Source organism: Plenodomus lingam, assembly GCF_022343315.1.
Source record: "Plenodomus lingam strain CAN1 chromosome Unknown contig_14, whole genome shotgun sequence".
Lineage (NCBI taxonomy): Eukaryota > Fungi > Ascomycota > Dothideomycetes > Pleosporales > Leptosphaeriaceae > Plenodomus > Plenodomus lingam.
Window position 1 is genome coordinate 893,925 of NW_027093932.1, and position 23,684 is coordinate 917,608.

Consider the following 23,684-nt stretch of genomic DNA (forward strand, 5'->3'; position numbering starts at 1 on the left):
CTTGTTCTAATACCTTAAAGGGACCTTCCTATTATTTAGATAGTTTTTAGCTAGGTTGTGAAATAGCAAGATTAGTAGTAGATAGATAAATATAGTTACTAACCTTCTAGTTAACTAGATAGCAATAGTAATTAGTAGTAGAGCGTATTTAGTCTTAAGCTCTTTCTATATTTTCTTTAGCAATCTTCTAGGCGTTGTGCATCTAAGTAGCAAGGGATAAGGCGTCCTTATGGTTTAGTTTCTCTAGTATAGTAGATAGGGTCTTTTCTAGTTTCTAATACTAACTTTGCTTTAGTAAGGAACTAAAGAGGAGCTAATATAGAGCTATGCTAATAGATAAATATAGAAGAGTACTTTAGGCATAGTCTATTATAGGTAGTAGGTTACTCTAGTTATCTTAGTAATAGGATATAAAAGGCCTTAGTCTCTAATTAATATACTTATTTATAATCTTAGTTTATCTATTAGTTTATTTATAGTAGGTAGTAGAGAGCTTAACTTTAGTGCCTATAATCTAATAGAACTTAGACTAGAAACTAGATACAAACTAAGGGCCTTAATTAGAAATAATAGTATCTAGAGTATGTCTAAATTAGTACACCTACTAAATAAATAAGGTAGCTATACCTTAGGCGTCTATAGTTTTATAGTAAGGGATAGTAATAGCTTGCTTTAATAGGCGATTAATAATAACTATAATCTAATTATAACCACGTTAATCCTAGGGAAAATCCTTAAAATTAATGCACAGGTGCTGCATTAGTAGACTAGGGATAGGAAGGGGGTAAAGCATGCTAGAGAGTTAGTGCTATCTTAGGTGCCCTCTCTTATATAGGATACAGTTCTAAACGTAGTGTTTATAGGTAGTCTCTATACCTTTCTAGTAGTAATATTAGGCTAGAATCTAATAGGTTTTAGTAGCAGATAGGTAGGTAGTAGATACTTAATTATAAGCCTTACGAATTAGTCTAGTATATAGGACTAATCTAGCAGGTACGCAAAGCTAATCCTAGTAGAGAAGGAGTCTGTTTTCTATCTAATAGTGCTTAGGCAACTCTAATCTTTCTATTAGGAATAAGGACCTATTTTCTTAGAGAAGAGTTTTAATAAGTTCTAAGGATCTAAGAGTTATAGGGTTCTAAACTACTATAATTAAAGCAAGGATTAGTAAGGAACGCTTAGCTAGGTAGTCTTGCGCTAAGTTAGAGTTAATTTAGGGGTGTAACCTATCTAGGGTGATTATTACTTATAAATAATTATCCCTCTAAGTAGTCTTAAGGTTAATTATATCCTGTTCCCTTCTGCTTAGGATATTAGCTTAGGCGTTGTAAGATCTAGGAGTATACTTAATTTAGAAGTTAAAAGGACTTATAACCTCTAGCTATCTAGCTTGCCTAGCACTAAGGACTTTAGTAGATATAAAGTACTCTAGTACTCTATAGTCTATATATACTCTAATAAGGAGCTAAGTACTTGTTAGGTTAGCACGCTATTTCTTAAAGGCGCAGATTATTGCAAACAATTCTTTGTTATAGATTTCCTAGTTAAGTTTAGAACTAGTAAGGGTCTAACTAAAGAAGGATACAGGGTACTATTTCCTATTAGGATACTCCTATAAGAGGATAGCTGCAATAACTCTATTAGAGGCGTCTATCTCTAGTTTTAGAGGGTACTTAGGATAGAAGTAAGCTAAGCTTAGGATTGCTAGCAGGGCATTCCTAAGCTAGTTAAAGGCTTATTAGCATTCTAAAGTCTATACAAATAGGGTAGCAGGACTCTAGAGAGTAGTTAAGGGCTTAGCTATCTTAGAGAAGTTTTCCACAAATTGCTAGTAGAATCTAGTAAATCCTAGGAAGGACTTTACTCTAGTTATTATCTTAGGAGCGGACTAGTTTTAGAGTACTTTAACTTTGTTAGGGTCTACCTCTAAGCCTTTGTTAGTAAGGATATATCTAAGGTAATAGGTACAAGTTATATAGAATTCGCTTTTCTTAATATTAGCCTGTAATCTAGCAGAATAAAGACGCTTAAGGACTTTTTAAACATAGTCCTTGTAAGTAGCAAGGTTCTTAGAGTAGATAAGGATATTATCTAGATAGGCAATATAGAAGTTATCTAAATAGTCTATTAGTATATTATTTATATAGCGCTAATAGGTTACAGGTCTATTATATAGCCTAAATAGTAGGACTTTGTATTTGTAGGCACTATACCTAGTGCAGAAAGTAGTGTACTCCTCTAATTTAGGGTCTATTTAGATCTTATTAAAGGTGTTATAAATATCTAGCTTAGTAAAGATTTTTGCTTTAGCTAGCTGTAATAATAGATTATCTATGCAGGGTATTAGATACACGTCTTTTCGCGTTAAGCTATTAAGCTTATAGTAATCTACACAGATCCTAAGGCCTCTATTTAGCTTCTTAATATATAGGATAGGAGAGGTAAATAGGCTCTAACTAGTCTTAATAAAACCTTTCTATAGGTGCTCTTGTACATATTCCTTAGTAGCCTAGAGTTCCTTAGTATTTTAACGATAGAGGGGACTCTAGTAGTTTAGAAGGGGTTCCTCTAGGACTATCTTATAGTTATAAGGCTAGTAGATTAGAAGTTTGTTAGCCTTAGCCTTGTTAAAGACGTCCTAATAGGAGTTATAGTTAGATAGGAGCTTCTAATCTAACAAGCGTTAGTTAAGAGTATCCTATTTAGATAGGGTTTAGATCCTAAGCTTAATCTTATATAGGCTAGTAGTAAAGAATTTATTAGAAGATTTTTTTATATTAAAATAGAAAGTATTAGCAGAAATAGTAGTAATTTAGAATTTTGCAGGTAGGGTAATAGTTAGCAATTAGACTAGGGTAGGTAGCGTAATAGGTTTAGTAGCAGCCCTATAAGTAGCTAGAATTTTTAGTATACTACGTATCCTGTTAATTAAACTAGGACTGTTTTAGTTCTAGTTCTCCTCTTAATCCTAAAGGGCGTCTCTTTGTAAGATGTAGTAGGTAACTAGAGTAGACAGCACTTGCTAGTAGAGTTGTACTAGAATAGGAGGTGCGGGGTTATAGGTTAGAGGATATTTCTCTAGCTAGATTAGTTAAGATTTATCTGTATTAATTAGGATTTAGAACTATTTTAGCTAGTGTTATCTAATAATACAATCCTAAGAACCTAAGTCTACTATTATAAAGGGGCAGTTGTAAACCTTTTAGCTACTAACTATTATATAAAGCTAAATATAGTAGGTAACTAGGGAGGTAATCTAGTCCTAGAACCCTTTAATAGTAAGCTTGTATAGTAACTTTTAGATAGGTACCCTAAGCGTAGAAGAGATATTATAAGCAATTTTTAAATTAAGAAATAAGTAACCTTAGGCCCTAGTATCTACTAAAGCGTTTAGGCAAACACTAGATCTATTAAGGTACAGGGTTGTACGTGTAAGTAAATAGGAACTAACAAATAATTTAGTTAAGGAAAGGTTTAACAGGTTATATTAAGTTAGGCCTAGGAAGGAGGATCCTCCTAGGCGTTGTTATTTCCTATCTAATAGCTATCTAAATTAGTTAATTTAGCAGTATCTTCTTCCTTAGAATTCTTAATAACCTATTCTACATCTATAGCCTAAATCCTAGGGGGTTTAGGGCAGTTACTAGAGAAGTGCCTAGGCTTTCTATAATTATAGCAAGTTACTAGGGTTCCTATTATAGTAGCGCTAGGAGTAGCTAGCGTAGCAGATAGGGGTTAATTATTTTTAGGGATAGTGCCTTATTATTATAAGTAGGGCATATAAGGTTTAGCTATTAAAGGTCTATTATAGGGTTTCTAATTAGCGTCTAAATAGGACTAATTTCTAGAGTGTTAGAAGGGGGTTAGTCCTTTTCTAGATAATAGAGTAGTCTAGGTAGGAGTAGATAAGGTAGGGTATAGGCGGCGTTCTATATTAAAAGTAGTAAGATAATCTACTATAGTCTTAAAATTATTGTGCTAATTCTATTAGAAAGCAAGGTTTAGTATCCTTAGGGAAGGTGTAATCTTTATCTAGAGGTAGTAATACTACTCTAATTAGGGTACTTCTCCTCTAATAGCAAGACTCTAGAATTATAACTTAAAAGTAGGGAACGTCTCTATATTAGTTATGTACAGGTAGTTAAATATAGTCTAACTCTTAGCTATCTTATTTCTAGTAATAAAGTAAGTTTAAAGAAGGGTAATTATTTCCTTAGCTTTTTAGAATTAAAGACTTAGGGAATTAGATAGGTAACGTGGCTCTAAGTATTCTCTTGCTAGTCCTAAGTAGTATCCCTAGACTAACGCTATCTAAGCTCTAGAAGAGGGGTAGTAATTAGCGTTAATTTCTAGCCTATCCTAGATAGATGCTTGCTATTATCTAAAAGTAGGATTAGCACTATTACTAAGTATAGAGATATTTAGTATCTTTTTAGATTATCTCTTAGCTTTTATAGTATATACTATAGGGTTTAATATAGAAGCTAAAGACTAGCTAGGTTAGGTAGTACCCTATATCTTCTTATAGAGGGAGGTGTTATATAACTAATTAGTAAGTTACTTAACTTGTTCCTCTAACCTCTCCTTTTTAGATAGGGTTAATATATATTTATCTTTAAGGGAGGTGTTACTTTAAGATTTCCTAGGAGTATAAGGTACCTTAAGAGATAGATAGGAAGCAGGTCCTTCTAGGAGGGCGTTGTTAATTAAGTCTTCCTTATCTAATTTCTTTCTATTAGTAAATAGGCTTTTAAAAGTAGCTAAACTAGATACCCTTCCTTTGCCTTTGTCTAATATTTTATAGTTAATAAGAATAATAAATCTTTTCTTTTTAGGGGGGTTAGTTATAGGAGGATATTAGCTTTGCCTCTAATTCCTCTAGGCTTTTAGTAGTCTCTAGGTCTCTACCTTAACGCAATCTAACGCGATTTTTCTAAAGGTAATCTAGCACTACCTATAAGTCTAGAAGTCTAAGCCTATAGGCTTTAGTTATTAGAAGTTCTAATAGCTATTCTAACTGTAGAGTTATAGGGTTAGGTAGCTACTAGAACTAAATTAGTAGCTTAAAATAATAATAAGTGCGATATTCTTAAATACTATTACTAGCTAGGATAATGTTCTTCTTATAATATAATAACTTAGGTAGGTAGGGCATCTAAAAGGTATCCTATATAACTTAAAGGCATATAGGAGTGCGCGTCTATATAGAAAAGGATAAGATTCCTACACCTATAGGTCTAGTATAAAAGGACAAGAAGAACATGCCTATCCTAACTATAGGCGAGCTGTTCTCTATATACATAAGTGAGTCGGGCCTTTATTAGGCCTGACTTGGCATAGAACAATAGGCAGGCAATTCTGCCTTATTGTTACAATAAGGAGCTATATAAAATTTATAAAGAACTCTATAAAAGGCTAATTTTAGCCCTAATATAAGTATTCTAATATAACTTAGGCGCGCTCCTACCTATAATAGTTACTATAATAGAACACTAGGTAGTTAAGAAACCTGCTTATATCCTAACGCTTGCGTGTACTATCCTTAAAGTATAGTACTATAGCCTACTAGACTATAAGTAATAACTAGGACTAAATATATATAAACATTACCTCCTTATCTCTAATAAAGACCTTATCTATATATAGTTTAAACTCTATAGTTATTTACTAGAAGGAGAAGTTTACCTTAGTACTATTATATAGTAAGCTAACTAGGAAAGGTTTATAATATAAGGTAGGAGAGGGTAGAGGTAGTATATTATTAAACCTAGCAGGCTTAGAGGAGGGTTAGGATAGAATCTAATTGCGTATTTCCTTATTCTATTAATATAGTATAGCTATTATAGTAGAGTCTTAAGCCTATTATTCTATTAATCTATAGACCTATTATATTAGCCTTTCTACTATATTAGGTTGCACCTAGTTATTCTAAATATCTAGCGTGTCTATCTCTTATTACTATTATAGTATATTTAAAAGAAGATACTAAAATATTATAGACTAGCCTTAAGGGAGAATATAATAAGTGTTAATAATAGTATTTAGTATCTTAAAGGAGAGATAAGCCCTCTACGCCTTTTTATAGGTGTCTAGTGTGTTCGCTTAGTAGTAGTGTTAGACTTGGTCCATCTTGTGTTAGACCTAGGCTTGGGCATAAGCCTAAGTCCTTCACACTTAGTAGAGATAGTAGTAAGTAATAATAACTAGGAGACCCCTTATTAGTATATTATTAATAAAGTAAGTAATAAGCTTAGGGTATATATACTATATACTATAGGTTACAAGGTATTAAAGTAGGAAGAGGTTACCTAAACTATACTACCTTAAAAGCCTTAACTTAATACCTAATACTAACTTAATTAATTAATATTTATAGAGTAGGCACTTAGGGAGTCCCTAATAGGCGTAATATTTATATTTACTAATAAAACCTCTATTAACTATAATTACTACTATTAGTAGTAAAAGGTAAGCTAGCTTAAAGGTTCTAATCTATTTAATTTAAGCTACCTACTACCTAAAAACTTTAGTAGTGTAATATTTTAGGGCGTAGTTTATAAGGGCTTCTAACTAGGACTATTTTATATATAGAAAAAAGAGACTCTAGAGAAAGTATAGGTAAATAATAAGGCTATAAGGTATAATAATTAGGTATAAAATAGTGTTAATATTAGTAGGTAGGTAGTAAGGTAGGTAGTAAGGTAGGTAGCAATTATTATTAATCTACTAACCTGCCTACTAAACTATCTATAGAATATTCTATTGCTTTCTATTAATAAGGATAATACTAACCTTTACTTTTACTAGGAAAACCTTAACCTTATAGCTTATAATTAGGTAGCTATAATAATACCTAGTATATAATAACACTACACTCTATAGGAGCTTAACGCTAATATACGCCTTTAAGATCGCGTAAATCCTTTACCTAGTAGCTACCTGCGTAGACTACGTTACCTAGAATAGTATTTCTAGCGTAAGCTAGAGACTAGAAATAATAGTAAAGCTAGAGGTATTAATTAGTACTAGTATTATAAGCAGGTTTTAAAGCTATTACTATACTTATACACCTACTAAATTTTATAATAGACTAGCTATATTATATATATTATTAAAGATAACACCTTACCTTATACTAAAGTAAAGAGGCTATTAGAGGCTAAAATTACTTAGTATAGTAGCTAGATTAAAACTATAGTATAGCTATCTATATTACTAGATCTTAACTATATTAAATAAATTTAGGATTACTTAAAGGATCTATTTAAGAAGCTTATAACTTAATACTATAGTATACTATTATAATAGTATATTAAGGATTAGATTATAGAGGTATAGTAATAGCTACTATAGTTAGTAATTAATATAGAGACTTATAGCTTTTAGGTAAAACTTTATAAAGTAATAGATAATTAAGGTAATAATAACTTCTATAGTTAGCAGAGTAGAATCTATTAAATCTACCGCAAAATTTGGCTATCTACGCTCCTCACTGCATGGTGTTGGTTTATCGCCACGCTCAATACCACCTGGCACGCAGTGGCAAAACACGTGACTCACAAACTACCCGAGCGCATGAGTAGATCATCATCCTATTATTCACACTCTGGGTAATATTCGTTTCTCACCCGTTGACCGGGTCTAGGCCTTGCAATTACACAGCCCTACCATAGCCCTCTATTACACACCCACCTGCATGAACATATTACGAATTCATCACAAATTCACTGCAGATGGCTATCAGACCACTCATCAACCAATCACCAACCACAGCACCCTAGTCGCTGTCATGCTCAGTACACATCCCCCGATGTAGGTGCTGGCATATCAATCGGCGATATGATTTTTTTTTCTCCTTCATCTAGAGCTTGTATTGGGAAATGGCTTGTGTTGCGTTGGTGTTGCAGCTATGCACAAGGACCGGGTATTTCTGGATGCGGTTTTGAGATGACTTTGATTAGTTGTAGAGTATGTCACTGGTCTAGAGTAGTTATGGCGTGGACATGGAACCTGGGGTTTGGAATGTGATGCCAACATCGCGCTCCATGAATTGTGTTTTGCCCTGATCAGTTGTTGGTGATGAGTATCATCCGCTTTGCGACATGGGCATGCGATGAGTGATACGATCACATGATCGTAAATTAGTAGAAGTAGCTGTGTGAAGGAATGATTCCAAGGCATCATGAACTCCGATCAAGTAGTCGTATCAATATGTTAAAGGGGAAATAAAGCCGTAGATACGTATGATCATTGCACATACAACACAATTCTGCGATCAACTTGCACCTCAAACGTGTCTCTGCTAGATTAAATTATGCGTCTAAGCGATGACGCAACTTCAGAACATACCTCGGTATCAAAAGCCCATATCATATGCACAGTAACGATCTCAACCTCCGACCAAACCGACCACAATAAGAACCAACCACAACAAAGAGTCCCTCAATTTCCCAATCCTCACATGCCAACAACAAGAAGCCAGAACCGCGAAGCAGACATGGAAGCAGCACTCAAGACATTCTTCTCTTCCCCGCGTTTCGCCGTCGCAGGCGCATCCTCTGACCCCAACAAGTACGGCCACAAAAGTAAGCCACAAACGCTTCCAACACATCACTATGCATCGCTGCGAATACCGAGCTGACGCAAATAACACACACACACACAGTATTTGCATGGTACCTACGGCACTCCCTACCCGTGACGCCGATTAACCCGCGCGTCCCAACTGTCAATATACTCCAACGCGAGCACACCACCGTTGCGTCACCAAAGGCACTGACTGACCCGCCGGCATCTGCGTACTCGCTGTCAGTGATTACGCCACCGGCGGTCACGCGGCAGCTTTTGAAGGAGGCTAAGGAGGCTGGTGTTCCTGCGGTGTGGTTGCAGCCGGGGAGTTTTGATGACGAGGTGTTGGCATATGCGAGGGCGAACTTTGAGGCGGCGATTGGGGGGGACGGAGGTGGGGGGACGGAGGGGTGGTGTGTGCTTGTTGATGGGGAGGAGGGGTTGAAGCTTGCTGGGAGGGAGTGGTCGAGGTTGTGAGTGGGCTGGGTGGTAGGGTAGACTCTGCTGATGGAGGCTTTGGTAGCTTACAGGCTGTGATTTTTCCAATTCATGGGCTTGTCATTGGCGATTCATCCTTGAGCTCTTGCTTTCAGCCATTGCACTTGTGCAATCTGCGCTAGATCGACATATTTCCACTATGTGAAGACGACTCCAAGTTTATAGACTGTCCGCGTATACTAACTAAGAGTAAACATGTACACAGCAGCCTCTTACCAGTCTCCTTCCCAAATACCCTCTAAGGAAGAGCAAGCGTCAGCTGATTGCCTATAAACGAGATGCTCTTGTCCTCACGCTGATCTCATTCGCCTTCCACTTTCACGCCCCTTCTTGTCTCAAACAGCAGGCTTTAATGTTATCTTTGGAAGGACCTCCATTAAACAGGATATCTAACACTTGCCACGGCAACGCATTCAGCCACCTAACCAAATCCTCATAAAGAGCAACTACATCACAACAGCCATGACTGGGTTTGGCGAAGGCTTAGTAGTAGTCCGGACATGCAAGCTCACATAGATGAGGACCAATCGCCCAGCATTTTAGCAGTGATGTTGCTACCTCCACAGACAGTAATAACTACTCTGCTCGACTCTCTCAGATGTGGTAGAAGCTTCCTCAGCCTGCCTTGATAGCACAATGCCAGGGAGACACCACACGCCGGCTCCACCATGATTCTCTCATCGTCTGCAAACCGGACACAACCCTCCTTGGCCACTTCATCCGACAGCACAACACTACGCACCGACTCGCGTTGCGCATATGCAAACGCCTGTGCTGCAACCGTTCGCGCGCCCAAGCTCGTAGCGATACTGGTGATGGCGGGGAGGGTAGAGAGTTTGCCTTCTTGGAGAGATAGTGCAAGTGAATGAGCGCCCTCTGTTTCCACGGCCAGGACCTGGAGATGAGGATACCCGGCACTTTCGAGGCCTTGCATGATGCCGCAGAAAAGGCCGCCGCCACCTACACTGCAGATCAGAGCGTCTGGGGGTGAAGCATCAGGTCCCAATTGCTCAAAGACTTCTTGGATCATGGTGGCGTTCCCATCCCAGACTTTGCGGTCGTCGAACGGCGGCACATAGATTGCTTCTTCGCCCTTTTCGAGCGCCGCGGGGATGAGTGTGTGTCTGAGATAGTCGTCGGCTTCGACCCAGGAGTTGCCGTGCTGGATGACCTGTTCGGCGCCTGCAGCGCGGATCTTGGCAATCATGTACGCAGTCGTGCTCATGGGTACGACAATCGTCGCCCGAGACTGGAGTGTGACGGCGGCATGTACACAGGCTAGTCCTGCGTTTCCACCGCTCGAAGAATAAAAGTGCAGTTCCTTGCTGCCGGCTTCATTGGCTGATTGGGTGATGTGGGAAAGGAGAAAGTTGCCGATGCCGCGTGATTTGAAGGATCCAGAGGGCTGTAGATTTTCAAGCTTGAGATATATTTGACTGGTAGTTTTGTTAGGGGAGAAGGAGTTGAGTCGGCTTGGGGGGGGGGGGGGGTTGGACTTACCAGCCAGCATGCTTGGACAGCAAAGCAGAGTGTATCAATGGGGTACGCCTCCATGGCCGAGTTAGACTTGGCTGGGTTTCCAACACCATCCCTAAATCCGTCCCGGAAGGTCTTGATACCGTGCTTGGAAACAAAAACCACACGTATCTGCAGTGAAAGGAAGCCTATCTATTGGTTCCTTCTTGTTTTGAAAATAGTCGGAGTAATAGTGCGCCATGACGTAATCCAGGCCGCCAACGACATCCCACGACTAAAGTTTCGCCCCAAATTGCATACCGTGAATGTAAGACGTTGAATACAATGCATGTTTAAATCCTTCTACTCTGTGCTAGTATTCTTCAGAGAGAGAAATATCGTCGACGTAAAATCTTAAACCGCATCAACCCCCTAACCTCCAAATCCTCTACACCCTACCGGTACACCACCGCCCCCCAAACCCAATTCAAACTCAACCACTTTACCATTCGCCTTGATCATTCAACGACTCCAATAACCACCACCCAACACGCAGCATCCGTAAAACCTCTGAAACCCCATCCAATCATCTCAAGACATGACAAAGATATCGAAACCCCAGCACCCAAGCCCACAGCGCCCCTCCCACCCAAACAATTCTTACTCCCCTGTACAAAACGACGGTACAGGAGATTTTTGGAAGCAGGTTTGAACACAAGTACATGTTGTGGCTACCTAGTACGATTTCCCCGGCGTGATTTTGGACTATTCTTTATTCCCTTTCCTTCAACGGGGCCTTGGATACTCCCACGAAACGCCACGCTACAGGGCGTTCCTATGAACACTAATAAACGTCCTATCACCATTGAGAAAATGCACACTGCGTGAGAAATGATCCTGATCTTCTTCTTCCTCTTTGATCCAGACGCCGTTTGAGAATTTCGCTCTTGTGAGGAGTGCAGAGCCATCAACTTCCTCCTTTGCATCCTCCTCCCCAACCAGCTCCCTCCCACCCACATCCACACCCCCAACCCCCCTAACCGGCGCCGCCAACCCCACAGTCTCATACTGCACCTCCTCCTCACCCCACGGCAACGCCTCGACATCAATCTCACGCTCCCTACCCAGCAAACACATGAGGATAACCCCGGCCCCCGCCTTGCTCATTACCAGATTATGTTGCGCACACGCATCATCATTACAGCACTCGTTGCAGCCCTGCTCACACGCACAAGCGCGCAGGCGCTCACACGCCTGCGATAGCAACACATCGATGAACTCGAATGCCTTGGCCGCGACCCCAGTGCCGCCCGGTCCACCCCGGGCATCGTAAAAGGTGAGGCGGGCCGGGCGAATGCGCGAGCTCTGTTTGCGCAGAAATTCCTTTTCGGGGACTTTACATTCGGTGCGGACGTCGCCGGGGAGGGAGATGACGAAGTTGGGGAACAGGCTGAGGAGGGCGTGTTCGGCGGCGTGGATGCCGGCTGCGATGTTGAGGCGGCGGGATTGGAGGAGTTGCATGGCGGTGGCGGGGACGTCGAGCCAGAGGCCCTTGGAGAAGAGGGTGATGGGTGGGTTGTCGACTTGGACGGCGTCGAGGATGCGACGCTTGCGGTCGATTTTGAAGAAGCCGTAGACGACTTGGACGATTTTGATGGGGCCGTAGAAGGCGCGGCAGGGTGAGTTGGGTATGTGGCGGATGGCTTCGGTTTCAATTGGGTCGATGTCTGTGTAGTCTCGTTGCTGGGTCGTCCAGTCTACCTTTACGCGCTCGACTTTGGCGAGCATGCGCGAGGGGTGAAATTCCTTGACGAGGTAGGTGGTGCCTTGGTGGAGGAAGATGCCGCCGTCGTAGAGGGTGAAGAAGGCGCGGCTGGCTTCTAGTTCTTCGAGCACCATGTTCTTCCCGTTGGTGATATCGATGATGGCGAAATGGTCTTCTTCAGTGTCGCGGATGGCAACGGTGCGCGAGGGTTGCGGGAGGAAGCGCTCGTTGACGTGGTAGAAACCCTGGGCGTCTTGTCGCATGCGCTCTTTTGCAATTTTGGGCAAGAAGGGGCCAAAGTAGGCGACATCTGTCTCGAGATTGATGGGCAGTTCGTGGGCGGCGCATTGGAGGTGGCCTTCTAGGACGAGCATGTTTGTGAGATCGACTTGGAGGGCGCAGTTTGGCTTTGTGAAGATCTCATCCGGATTGGACATGTAGTACTGATCTGTTGGAAAGCAGTCTCCGACCAGGACTGACAACGAGTCCTTGTTCCGCCGTCCAGCTCTTCCACTCTGTTGACGAAGATTGGCAATGGTGTACGGGAAACCAACTGTAACCACCGCATCCAAGGACCCAATATCAACACCAAGTTCCAACGCACTCGTCGCCACAATACCGCAAAGTCTCCCATCAAACATCTCCCTCTCAATCTCACGGCGATCCTGGGGCGTGTAGCCCCCTCGATACGACATGACCCGTGGTATGACCTCGGTGCGCTCCAGATTCGTCAACTCAGTCTTGATAGCCGCAAGCAACGCCTCGCACGCCTTGCGCACGCGGCAAAACGCAATACTCCTCACCCCGCGCAGCATCAACTGGCAAAATAGCTTCGCCGTCTCCGCCATGCAGTCCCCTCGTCCCGACGTCGGATCACCGGGATCCTTGAACGGCGTATTCCAGCAAACAAACTCTTTCCGCCCACTCGGTGAGCCGTCAAAGTCGGTGAGCTGGACTTGATCGACGCCAAAGATAGTCTTCATGTGTTCCTCTGGGTTGGCGACAGTAGCCGAGCACGAAATAAACTTGACATGGCGATTACCCACGGCAGCGCAGATTCTCCGCAGCCGACGCATAATGAAGGCCATGTGTGCGCCAAACAAGCCGTTGTACACGTGTAATTCATCGACGACTACGAAGCGCAGGTTTTGCAAAAAGGTGCGCCATGCCTCTTCCTGCGGGAGAATGGTAATGTGCAGCATGTCGGGATTCGTAAAGATGATTCTCGCCTCGTCACGAATGTAGTTGCGATCGCTCATCGGTGTATCGCCATCAAATGTCTCAACGAGGACATCTTCAAAGCCTGGCATAAATCGCAAAAGCTCTTTCATGCTCTTCCTCTGATCCTGCGCGAGGGCTTTGGTGGGAAAAATGTACATTGCGCGCGTCATGGGGTCCTGCTCCAGCTGGTGTAATACTGGTATCTGGTAGATCAACGACTTGCCCGAGCTTGTCGATGTGGCGACGATGACATTGTGGCCATCATGTAGATTATTGATAGCTTCTGCCTGGTGCGCGTAGAGCTGGGTGATATTGCGGGTATTATACAGTGCGTTGACGAGATTCTGTGACATGGCAAAGTTCAAGTCGCCGTATATCGGCTCTTGGGGGTCAAACACACGGTGTCCATTTGGTACAATCTGGCCCGTATACCAATCCAACGTCTTAATCTCATCCAGAATCTCGGGTATAGGCTTCCTATCCGTCGGTATGGAAATTGGGATCTTGGCTTGCACCGGTCCAGGCGTAGACTGCCTACTCTCCATCGACTGCGGCATATAAGCCACCCCCATCTCCTTTAGCTTCTCCACCGCGTCAACACCTTCCTCGGCGCACTGATTCAAGAATGCATTGACAGCCGAAGTAAACTTCACGGTCCGTTTCTCGATCAAATTCATCATTTGCTTTTGACTGAACACCGGCATCTTCAAATCCTCATTCCGCAACTTGGTCGTCGCCTTGGTCGGCTCACCCGTCTTCTTACTCGCAACCTGCCTCTTCAGATCTCCATCGATAAACTCAAACAGCAAAACCTCCTTGTGCTCGCCCTTGTCCGGTTCCGGGCCCAGAATAACGAAATCTGTGGTCTTTCTGCCATTCATATTGTCCTCTGAGCCCATCAAGTTGATCTGCAGCATCGCTTCGTCGACATAGGCGAAATGTATCGCTTTCGGAATCAAGGCCGTGATTTGCGCGACATCTTCGGTCAAAAGCTCGCGCTTGATGTGTCCTTCGACCGTGGTCTTGAGATTGTCAAACGTCGTCGCCAGGTGTTTGCGCGTGCAGCAAAAAGTGTAGACGAGGTTGAGTGCGCGGTGCACTTGTGCGAGCTTGGTGAAGTAGTCGGGCCATGGTATCGAGGTCTCGACAAGGGTGGAGGATGCGCGGCGTTGTATTGCTGGCTTGCTTACGCCAGGGTTCTTGGGTGTTCGGCGGGGCTTCTTGCCTCCATCGTGTTGCTTCGTCGGTATGCTTGTGGCCGTGGAAGATGCGATGACGCCGACATCGGTTTGTGATGTACTCAGATCTTCAGACTGGCCATCGCTCGGCGCAGGCGTCGCGCTCTCGTCTTCAACATCCTTGATCTTACGTTTACGATTCCTTGCAACTTGATCAGATACAGATGCTGCCTTCATACGAGGCATTGTTGAGGCGCATGGTACATTCCGAGGTGAAAGGGATGCGGGCACTCTTCAACTGCAATGGCGAGACGCAACGAAATCAATGACGCAATAGTCCCAATGCACTATCAAAGAAAAGTTCCGCAATAAACGAAGCCCCTTCCTCACGAATAAGACGAGGCAATACACTGTCGGACACCTTCATGAATGGAGTGGTGATCCCGCCGCCAATGTGGCGACACCTCTGAACGCGAAGGGGTGTGGCGACGCGGTCTCACGGTCTCACGTGCCGATAGTTTGAGCTAGTACCCATTCAGGCATACAGCCAGGTTTAGTACGACTAGCAAGCATTAGTTACACTTCACAGAACCCATATATATACATAAAAGCAAAAACCATGACGCAATCATTTCACCCTGTTACAAAAGAATCTAGATTAGCTCGAAAGGATCCAGCATGAAACAGGACAGCACACCACCCTGGGTATATAGCAACCTAGTAGCACATCGTCACACAACCTCCCCATAACGATCTCATAACTACGTAGAACCGCGAATTCCTCTCCTAGCAATCTCTCACACGGTACAGAAAGGTATCATAACATCGAAATAAAAGCACCCCTGGCCGAATGCAATGCATAACATCGAAAATGACAGTCCATGCTAGTAAAAGTAGAAGAAGGGAAGTTAAAACGGAGAGCGAATAAACATAGATGAAAAACCATAATCTCATAAGCCATTCAGTCCATGCTGGCATATCCTCTTCTCATTTCAAGGGCAATCCCGTCAAGGCTCTCCTCCAATAAAGCAACAACATGAGGCTCAAAATAACATCAAAAGCGGCGCCGAGGCACTCGAAACACGTAGGGCTCACATGCTTCCCGCCCCAGGAACCAACATGTCAATACACTTTGTCAGCAAATTACTCGCCTCGTGCAACAATTCCCATCGCGTCTTCTTGAACATGTCGCGCATGACAATCAGGAGTCCCAGGCACGCATTGCGGTCGGGAATCTTGCTCAAATCATCCGGGGCAGGCACGCCACCCACACGCGTGAGATATCCCCTCATGTCCGCAATTTTGTCCGCGTACTCATCAAGATGGTATGGCTGCTTGATTGGCCCGTCGAGCGCGAAGCCGTAGCACCAAACAACAAGCGTTGCAAAGTAGAGGACCCAGGGTCGGTTTAGGAGGTAGTCATCGCGCGCCGAGTAGGAGATGCCGGAACCGGTGGGAGATGTGGACGTGGACGGGTTGAGACTGTGGTCGCCTGCTACCATGACATTGGAGAGGAAGCGTAAGGCGTAGAAGGTTGCGTCACGGGCGCGGGCGGTAGGGGCCCAGACTTCTTTCATTCGTCGCTGTGCGCCATTGTAGTCCTGGGGTGTAATAGATCGGCCTAGGAGCCTGGAGGCACCGGCGTAAATCTGGCAGTCTACAATGTCGACATGCATGGCCATGTGTGCTAGATGATGGAGGACGGTCCGTGATTCAAAGACATTTTCGTCGTCCATTCCATTCGAGTAAGAGGAATACGCATGTGACCCAGGCATGTCATTTGGCCGCGCAAGTGAACTGTCGAAATCTTGCTTCCAAAAGTCGAAGGCGCGAGTCAATGACCCTCGCCACTTGTCGCGACCACCAAGTGACTGTGTTACCCCAAGGGAGCTGACCTGGAGATCCCGCTGGTTCATATGCCAGGACACGCTCAACAGACCAGCCATGAGAATTGTGCGGCCAAACGAGTTGGTCCGCACAGTCTGGCCGTTCAGTGTCTTCTTAAGGCCATCTAGAAATGACATTTGCTTGATGCCGTTCGAATGCAAGCTTGCTTCCACACGACCCACTTCTGAGCTGCTGGTAGCAGACCAAAGCGCCTCGTCGCATGGCAGTGGGAGGCGCATCTCATGTGCGACCATGACAGCGCTGTGTCCAAACATGGTAGCGTGGATGCTGTCCATCAAGAATGCCGCAAAGGCTGCTCTTCTAGTGGCCTCATTTGAGATCCAGTGGTTCCACCACTCATCCGGAGTATTTGCTCCACCCAGTGAGCTGCTCTTGCCGTCCTTGACGCTTGGCGGTGAGTCCATGGCTGATCTTCCAATCAGTGAGCTTCCTCTTCTCATCAGAGTCAGGGTTGTAGCGTGGTGAATGTGTGCCCTCTCATGCAACGGTCGAGTAGAGTACATCTTCTCAAACGCTTCGAGCAGCAACAAGCTCTGGAAAATCCAGAGCTTGGCTGGCGGCCGGAAGTCGGCGTCCATGAAGAGCTCCCAGCGCAGGTGCCAAGCGAGGAAGCTTGAGAGTTGCGCACAAGCCTGTGTCGTTTCGTGACCATAATTCTTCTCCAAACAAGATGCTCCCAGACACATGATGGCCAATAGTAGCAGATCCGGACATGTACTGGCATTGAATGTCGGCTTGTGTAGAATCGGAAGCTGCGGATGGAAGTGCACCCAGTACGAGCTGATGTACGTCTGCATCATGTGCAAACTCAGCACGTGATGACTACTGTCCTTGTCGCCATCCAATATGTCTTCCTTGTGTTTCTTGACAGGCGCATGGTCAGTCTCATTGAAGCGTTCAACGATCAGATCCAGCAAATCTTTTCGCTTTTCTTCCGAGAGCGCAGTCTCGGGTAGGGAGGTATCCAAGATGCTGTGAACAGCCATGGGATGCACGGGCGGGGCTGGGTTGCTCAAGTAGCCGGCGACTGAGGGATCGTAGTTAAAATAAGGTGCTTGTAGTCCAATTTGGGATGACGCACCAGCTACGGAGTTCACCTCGCCCGGGTAACTCATGGGCGAAGCGCTTCCAATACTCAAGTAGTTTTGGTTGGGGTTGAATAGCCAGGCTGTAAAGTCGTCGGCCATGGCACATGGGGATCGGCTATAGCCATCGCCACCAAACATGGGAATGGCGTAGGCTGGGTTCTGGTCCATGATGGCATCGGTCACGGCGTTCATGCGGTTGTCCATTTGTGCTGTGGACTCGACACCATTCATCGGCGTCTGTCCGCTGCCATTCTGAAACTGATTTTCTTGGCCTCTGGCTACTGGCACGCCCGCTGGCTGAGGATATTCTGGCGGGGGTAAGGAAGAAAAAGGAGGAAAGTTTTGCTGCGATTGAAACCCACTAGCTGGAGACTGGTACGTCGTCGATGTTGCAGAAGGCGGAAACGACTGTGACGGGGTGACGGTAGATGGGTAAGGTGAGCTGGAGCCATAGGATGACATGCTTGACGTCTGTGTGTGCAGCTCGGGGCGTTGAAAGTTTCCGTTGGCTATGTGTGGGGAGTTGTGGAGAGAGTTTCGACCTCCACTATAATTACTCATTGGGGCTGGACGGGGTGGGGGTGCAAAATTCCCGGTACTCTGGGCCTGCATGTCATAAGGCTTAGCCTCGGAATTGCTGCGATAGGTGTCTTCGCTGCCAGTCCTCTGTAACGAGTCCTGCCGACTCATGGTCGCCGTTGTAGCTGGCGACTGGAAGCTTGGTGGTGACATTTGATTGCCCGGGCCATTGTTGGACGCTGTCGAGCCGGGAGAGGGCATGGGCTTCTGATTTTTGATAGTAATTGGCTGGGAGGGCTGTACAGGATTCTTTCCTCCCAACGCTGCTGTGACAATGGGGTTCAAATTGTGCATGTTGAAGGTGTCTTTGCGCAGCAGTTGGGAGCCTCTTGCCGTATGTCTCTCCTTGTGTCGCGCGCAAAGGTCCTGACGCACAAAGGACCGGCGACAGTCGGTGAAGTCGCAATGGTAGATTTGTTTGGGGTTGTCTGTCCGGCATTAGCACACATGCGCAAGACGTCAAAGCAAAACTGTTGCTTGCTTGTGTGAATTGATTTCATCCATCATCGTTCAGCTCTGGGCACAGAATGAAAAGAAAAGAAACGTGGGATCTCACGATTCAGTTGGTGACGGTACAAGTGCTCCGCTCTCGAGTAGCTCTTCCCGCAGCCCTCGTGCGGGCATTCAAACTTCTTGTCGAGCCCCTTCCTGCTCCTCCGCCTCTTCCTCGAGGAGCCGTGCTCATGGCCATCACCCCCTTCGCCGTCGTCGCCGTCGTCGTCGTCCCTGTCGCGCCTGCGCCCGCGCGCGTCGCCGCTGTCGGGCGAGGCAGGCGTGTGCGGCTCATTGGCACCCGTAGTGGTGTCCATTTTGTCTCCCAATTGCGTCTGGATGGTGCCCAAGTCGGACGGGTGGGCTGGTTGCATGGAGAGGATTTGCGCCGTCATGGCCGGGTGGTGGGCCGGGTCGAGAGAGATGTTGTGTGTCGCGACTTGTGCGACGGTGGGCGGATTCCGGGGTGCAGTGCGGAGGTTGTGTAGCCCGGTGGCGGGACAGGTCGCGTGTGTGGTTGCCAGAAGATGGGTTTACCTGGTCAAGATGGATGGCTGTGAGGCGGTCCAGGGTGGGCGTGCATGCTGCTTTGAGGGGGCAAATCACGCTACAGGCGGGAGACGGGCGCGGCCTGGACTGGATCGACAACTGGACCGCGGCGATAGGCTGGGGCGGAGAAAAAGAACAACAACGGGGCGCGCGCCGGTCATCCAGAGATTCGGCGAGGAAGACCAGGTCCTGCTGATGTACCTACCTAGCCAGGCAGATGCAGAGGTGTAGACGTGTAGATGTGCAGGCGCGAGGAAGCTGTCGTGGTGCGTGGTGATGGTGATGGTAAGTAAGGGTGGTGATGGGTGGTGATGGGTGGTGGTGGTGGTGGTGGTGGTGGTGGTGGTGGTGGTGCTTGTGTAGTGGGTAGGGCCTAGGTTAGTGTGATGATCTCTGGCTTGGGGCAGATTGTTGGACGCGGCGCAAGAGGGGTCGACAAGAGACAAGAGACAAGAGTGGACAGGACAGTGTCAATCGCGATTCGCCCGCCCCCCCTGGTCAGCTTGAACAGATGACTTGCAGCAAGGGCCTCGTTCGCTGCTGATGGCCACTGCGACACGCAACGGAGGCGAACGGACAGACGACGGGTGTTGATCGTGTCGTGTTGTCTTGTCTTGTTGTGGATAGGTGGGGTGAGGTGGGGTGGGGTGGGGTGGAGAGAGTGAGAGAGAGAGAACCCTGAGGATGAGCAGCGTGGGGAACAAGATACAAGGAATCGTGGGAGCAGCAACAGGAACAACAACAACAACAACAACAACAACAACAACAACAATAACGGCGCGGGTGGCCAGTAAGTGGATATGGGATGGGGGGATGGGGATGGGATGGAGCTGTCCGGGGCGCTAGGTAAGCGGCCGTGGCCGTGGCCGTGTGAGGCGTGAGCTGAGCGTGGTGGCCGACCATGTAGACAATAACAATAGCAATAGTACAATACGAGCCGAAGCTGGGCTGCACGGTAGCCGCGATAAGCATGGAAACGCCGCGTACTAGACAATTAGGCACCCTAGTACTGTACTCTAGGTACAAGTAGAGTAGGTAGACTTGCCAAAGTAACTTGTGCCTACGCTACGCTACCTACCTACATGCCGAAACTGTGGCTAAAGTCGCGAATAGCGTCGACGCACTGCAATCCACCCTCAACCGGCCTGAACTGGGCGAACGGGGCAGGCCAGTAAGGAGGAAGAGAAGAAGAACGAAGACGAGGAGGGTCATCATCATTACCAATTCCTCATGACCAATTCCTCATGACCAATTCACGCCTTGCTGCCGAACGCCACGATTCTATTCTATTCTACCTACTTACCTAGCTGTGTACTCTAGACAGGACAGAATCAATGTGCCCTTGGAAAACAAGCACAACCACACGCAATCTCCCCACCCGACTTCGAGTCCAAGGCAGTCGAGTGGCAAAGCATCCAGAATGCCCGTGTGGAGAAGCAGTCCGCCACCTCTTGTCTGGGCGTGGGGGGGGGGGGGGCCAATTTACCCCTCCCCATACCATACTAGTATTTGCACCTGTAGCCAACGCCCCCTGTCATCCCATCTCGTAAACCTCAAACAAAACACGCACATGAATTCCGTGCATATCAGTGAGACATCCCAGCGCCCTGATTCGACACACAAACGCACACCTATGAGCCCGACTTGGGCAGTACCTTTTTTCTCCCATAGGGCTGCAGCGAACAAACCAACCCACCCAGCTCGACTCAAGGCTCGTGGCCCGTGTGTCGGTCACTGTGTACTCCTACTACGATACGACATGTATGTACCGTACTACCATGCATACAAACTATAGATAGGTTGTTCTCCTCCTCTAGTGCTGAGTGGGATGGTGCAATTACAACTCCAACCCCCAATCACCCTACTCACCATCACACAATGGAAAAAAAAACCCCTCTCACACACACCCTCCACAGCCCCTAGATACACAGTACTCCTCAGTCCTTATCCATTAACCCCCCTCTCCCTCTCCCTCACCTTACCAATCCACACAACCTCCAACCTCCAAACTCAAACTCCCATCCTCTCCCCTCCATCAACCACATACCCACCATCTCTCCATTCCTCCTCACCTCCCAACCCAACCCACTCCAGCCCCTAGCACCTCCAACCACCCCCAAGAAACAAGCCGAGCACCCCCGGGCCGAATCTACCTGTACAATACACAAGAGGTCCACACCTATATACACCCTACCCGACCCTCACCCGTATACCAAAAAACGGAAGAGAAGGAAAAAAATACCTCACAAGTTTTCTGCGCTGGGCGGGTTTGCACATGCTTCCCTTTTGTCTTGCGCAGGGCACTGGTACGGCTTGGGGTGTTTGGGGTGTTTGGGGTCTACTACTCGTTGCATTGTAGTCAACAGCTGGCTGCGATTGTCATGTATTGCTTTGGTCGACTAACTAACGTTCGGTCAAGTCTAACTCCTCCAGGCTGAATAGGAAGATAAAGGTGGACCAAACACCTCATAGTACATAGACATAGTACACACACACGACAACACAGGTCTCCATCTCGGAGCCGAAGCGGACATTGTCTCTTGATTCCCCCCAATCATCGCGTCCCTGGATATCGACCTAATGTCTCGTCTACGATTCCTCCCCTGCCTTCTTGCCCTCGTCAGCCTTGTCCTCTGTTTCGGCGCCAGCATCGGTCGCCTCTACTTTCTCAGACTTTTCTGCGCATGGCTCAGTCCCTGTCGACTTTGACGTTTCCTCCTCCTCGGCATCTTCCTTACCTGCTATAGGTTCCGCGCTTGTCTCAGATGTTTCGGTACCTGGCACCTCTGTGCCAGCGTGCTCGTCTGCTTTAGTCGCCGCGGCATCATCTGACTCTGGAGATTCCACGCTTTCTTTACTCTGCTTTGCTGTTGCTTCTGCGGCCTCTGTTGCAACTTGTGGAGCCGTCTCATGATTAGATTTGGTTTCCTCCTCCTCCTGCTCATCCTCCACCACTGTTTGCTCGCTTTCACTCTCGTCATCTTGCTCCGACGACTCGAAGATTTGTGTAACGGGCCGTGGTTGTAGCGTCGCCCGTTCCTCTTCCTCTTCATTCTCCTCTACAACGGTCTGTACCGCCGTTGCGCCTATAGATGGCGAGTGCCGATGTCTCTTTGTTGTAGCACTAGATAACGAATGGTCCGTCAAGCCTCCAATTGTTGTGCCGGTATCCGACTCGTAGTTGCTAAGCTCCGAGGGTTCCCGCTTGAGAATCAGGGGTGGCACCGATGTTCTCCTCTCAGTCGGTGGCTCGATGCCTTCTGCTTCAGCAGGGATGGTGTAGTTCTCCTCTGTAATCAACCCGTACACATCGCAAACAGTCTTGAAGAAGACGTATATCCCTGTGCGGCCCTCGACTTTCCAGAACATGTCCCTGTGTTGAAACCACGCATGCGCAAATATTCTGTACACGCGCCTAAAGATGTTGGTCAATTGACGCATTTGTGAGTGTTGTGTAGACTGGTCGGTGCCTAGCGCCAATCTCGAGGGAAAGTGCTTGGGTGATGTGAGTGTGTTGGCGGCCCAATCTAGGGTGTGACAGCAGTAATCGATGGCGCAACATGACTTTGGTGGGTCGTGGACTGCACAGAGGTACTGCCATTCCGATGCGCGCATCTCGGGGCAGGTCGAAGACGAGCATGGCGGGCTGTCGCTGAAGAGAGCTACGATGATGGAGTTGACCTTTTGGGTGAGAAAGCGGCACAGCTCGTAGAGCCATAATGTTTTGTCCACGTTCTCGGGCGCCTGCGAGAGTTTGTATGCCATGTCTCGATCAACCGGTATTGTGCTGTTCGATCCAATGGGGTGTGTGAGGAAGTTGTGGAGTGCCTTGAGATGTTCTGTAAGCTGGAAGGCCGAGTCGATCTGGCTTTGCTGTTAGCCATGCGCACACACGCTTTGTTACCTGTCGCAAAGCCTACCTCTGACAAGTCGACCAGCGGAGGTCCCTCGGCCATGTCCTCAGCTTTCGTGCCGGGCCGTATCCTCCTCTCAGCGGCATGATCAAGATTGCTAACCAGCTTCTGTTGTTCGAGGGAGACTGGTCCGGGCGACAACTGGTCTTCTGGAATCGGCGGTGGACTGGGAAGGCGAGGGGAAGCTGGGGACGCCATGGCTGCAACGGAGCACTCGCAATGCTTACGAGAAGAATCGGAAGTTATGTGCGTGGGATAGGATTTGTTGTTGTCGTTGTTGCTGTTGCTGTTGTTGTTGTCGTCTTCTAGTGGGGGCTCAACTTCCCCCATCCCCCCCATGGCGCATCTGAGCTTGGGGACGCAGGGCAGGGGCCGGGGTTGTTCCTTCCCCCACGCGAGATCCACACTAGTGATGAAACGGCATAGGCAATAGTACGACGGTACAATAGCGTCTGGTGCGTGTACATTT

The 23,684-nt window shown here is 46.5% G+C and overlaps 5 protein-coding genes across 5 annotated transcripts; 1 reads left to right on the top strand and 4 right to left on the bottom strand.

Annotated features, from left to right (window-relative positions):
* Positions 1 to 8,221: 8,221 nt before the first annotated feature.
* Positions 8,222 to 9,045, top strand: IAQ61_002368 (uncharacterized protein; the record flags this gene model as incomplete). Its single annotated transcript, XM_003834215.2, has 2 exons — positions 8,222 to 8,585; positions 8,666 to 9,045. Exons 1-2 carry the CDS (start codon positions 8,315 to 8,317, stop codon positions 9,043 to 9,045), a joined length of 651 nt encoding a protein of 216 aa, XP_003834263.2. The 5' UTR covers positions 8,222 to 8,314.
* A 529-nt stretch (positions 9,046 to 9,574) lies between these two features.
* On the bottom strand, positions 9,575 to 10,655 carry IAQ61_002369 (uncharacterized protein; the record flags this gene model as incomplete). The annotated part of the gene is made up of 2 exons (XM_066095520.1): positions 9,575 to 10,502; positions 10,567 to 10,655. The coding sequence occupies 2 exons, from the start codon at positions 10,653 to 10,655 to the stop codon at positions 9,575 to 9,577; spliced, it is 1,017 nt and encodes a 338-aa protein (XP_065954356.1).
* Positions 10,656 to 11,343: 688 nt separating this feature from the next.
* On the bottom strand, positions 11,344 to 14,922 carry IAQ61_002370 (uncharacterized protein; the record flags this gene model as incomplete). Its single annotated transcript, XM_003834217.2, has 1 exon — positions 11,344 to 14,922. One exon carries the CDS (start codon positions 14,920 to 14,922, stop codon positions 11,344 to 11,346), a length of 3,579 nt encoding a protein of 1,192 aa, XP_003834265.2.
* A 415-nt stretch (positions 14,923 to 15,337) lies between these two features.
* IAQ61_002371 (uncharacterized protein) lies at positions 15,338 to 19,647 on the bottom strand. The gene is made up of 2 exons (XM_003834218.2): positions 18,817 to 19,647; positions 15,338 to 18,688 (listed from the first exon to the last, which is right to left on the bottom strand). The coding sequence occupies exons 1-2, from the start codon at positions 19,145 to 19,147 to the stop codon at positions 15,777 to 15,779; spliced, it is 3,243 nt and encodes a 1,080-aa protein (XP_003834266.1). The 5' UTR covers positions 19,148 to 19,647; the 3' UTR covers positions 15,338 to 15,776.
* A 1,988-nt stretch (positions 19,648 to 21,635) lies between these two features.
* Positions 21,636 to 23,665, bottom strand: IAQ61_002372 (uncharacterized protein; the record flags this gene model as incomplete). The annotated part of the gene is made up of 2 exons (XM_003834219.2): positions 21,636 to 23,165; positions 23,222 to 23,665. Coding segments are annotated over 2 exons (1,719 nt in total), but the record flags the coding sequence as incomplete, so codon positions are not given.
* Positions 23,666 to 23,684: the final 19 nt, after the last annotated feature.

Excerpts from the sequence above, each read along its gene's own strand:
- IAQ61_002371 (XM_003834218.2), bottom strand. The coding sequence starts at position 19,147 with ATGACGGCGCAAATCCTCTCCATGCAACCAGCCCACCCGTCCGACTTG. Across the intron at positions 18,689-18,816 it reads GTACCGTCACCAACTGAATC|ACAACCCCAAACAAATCTAC; the intron begins GTGAGATCCCAC and ends AATGCCGGACAG.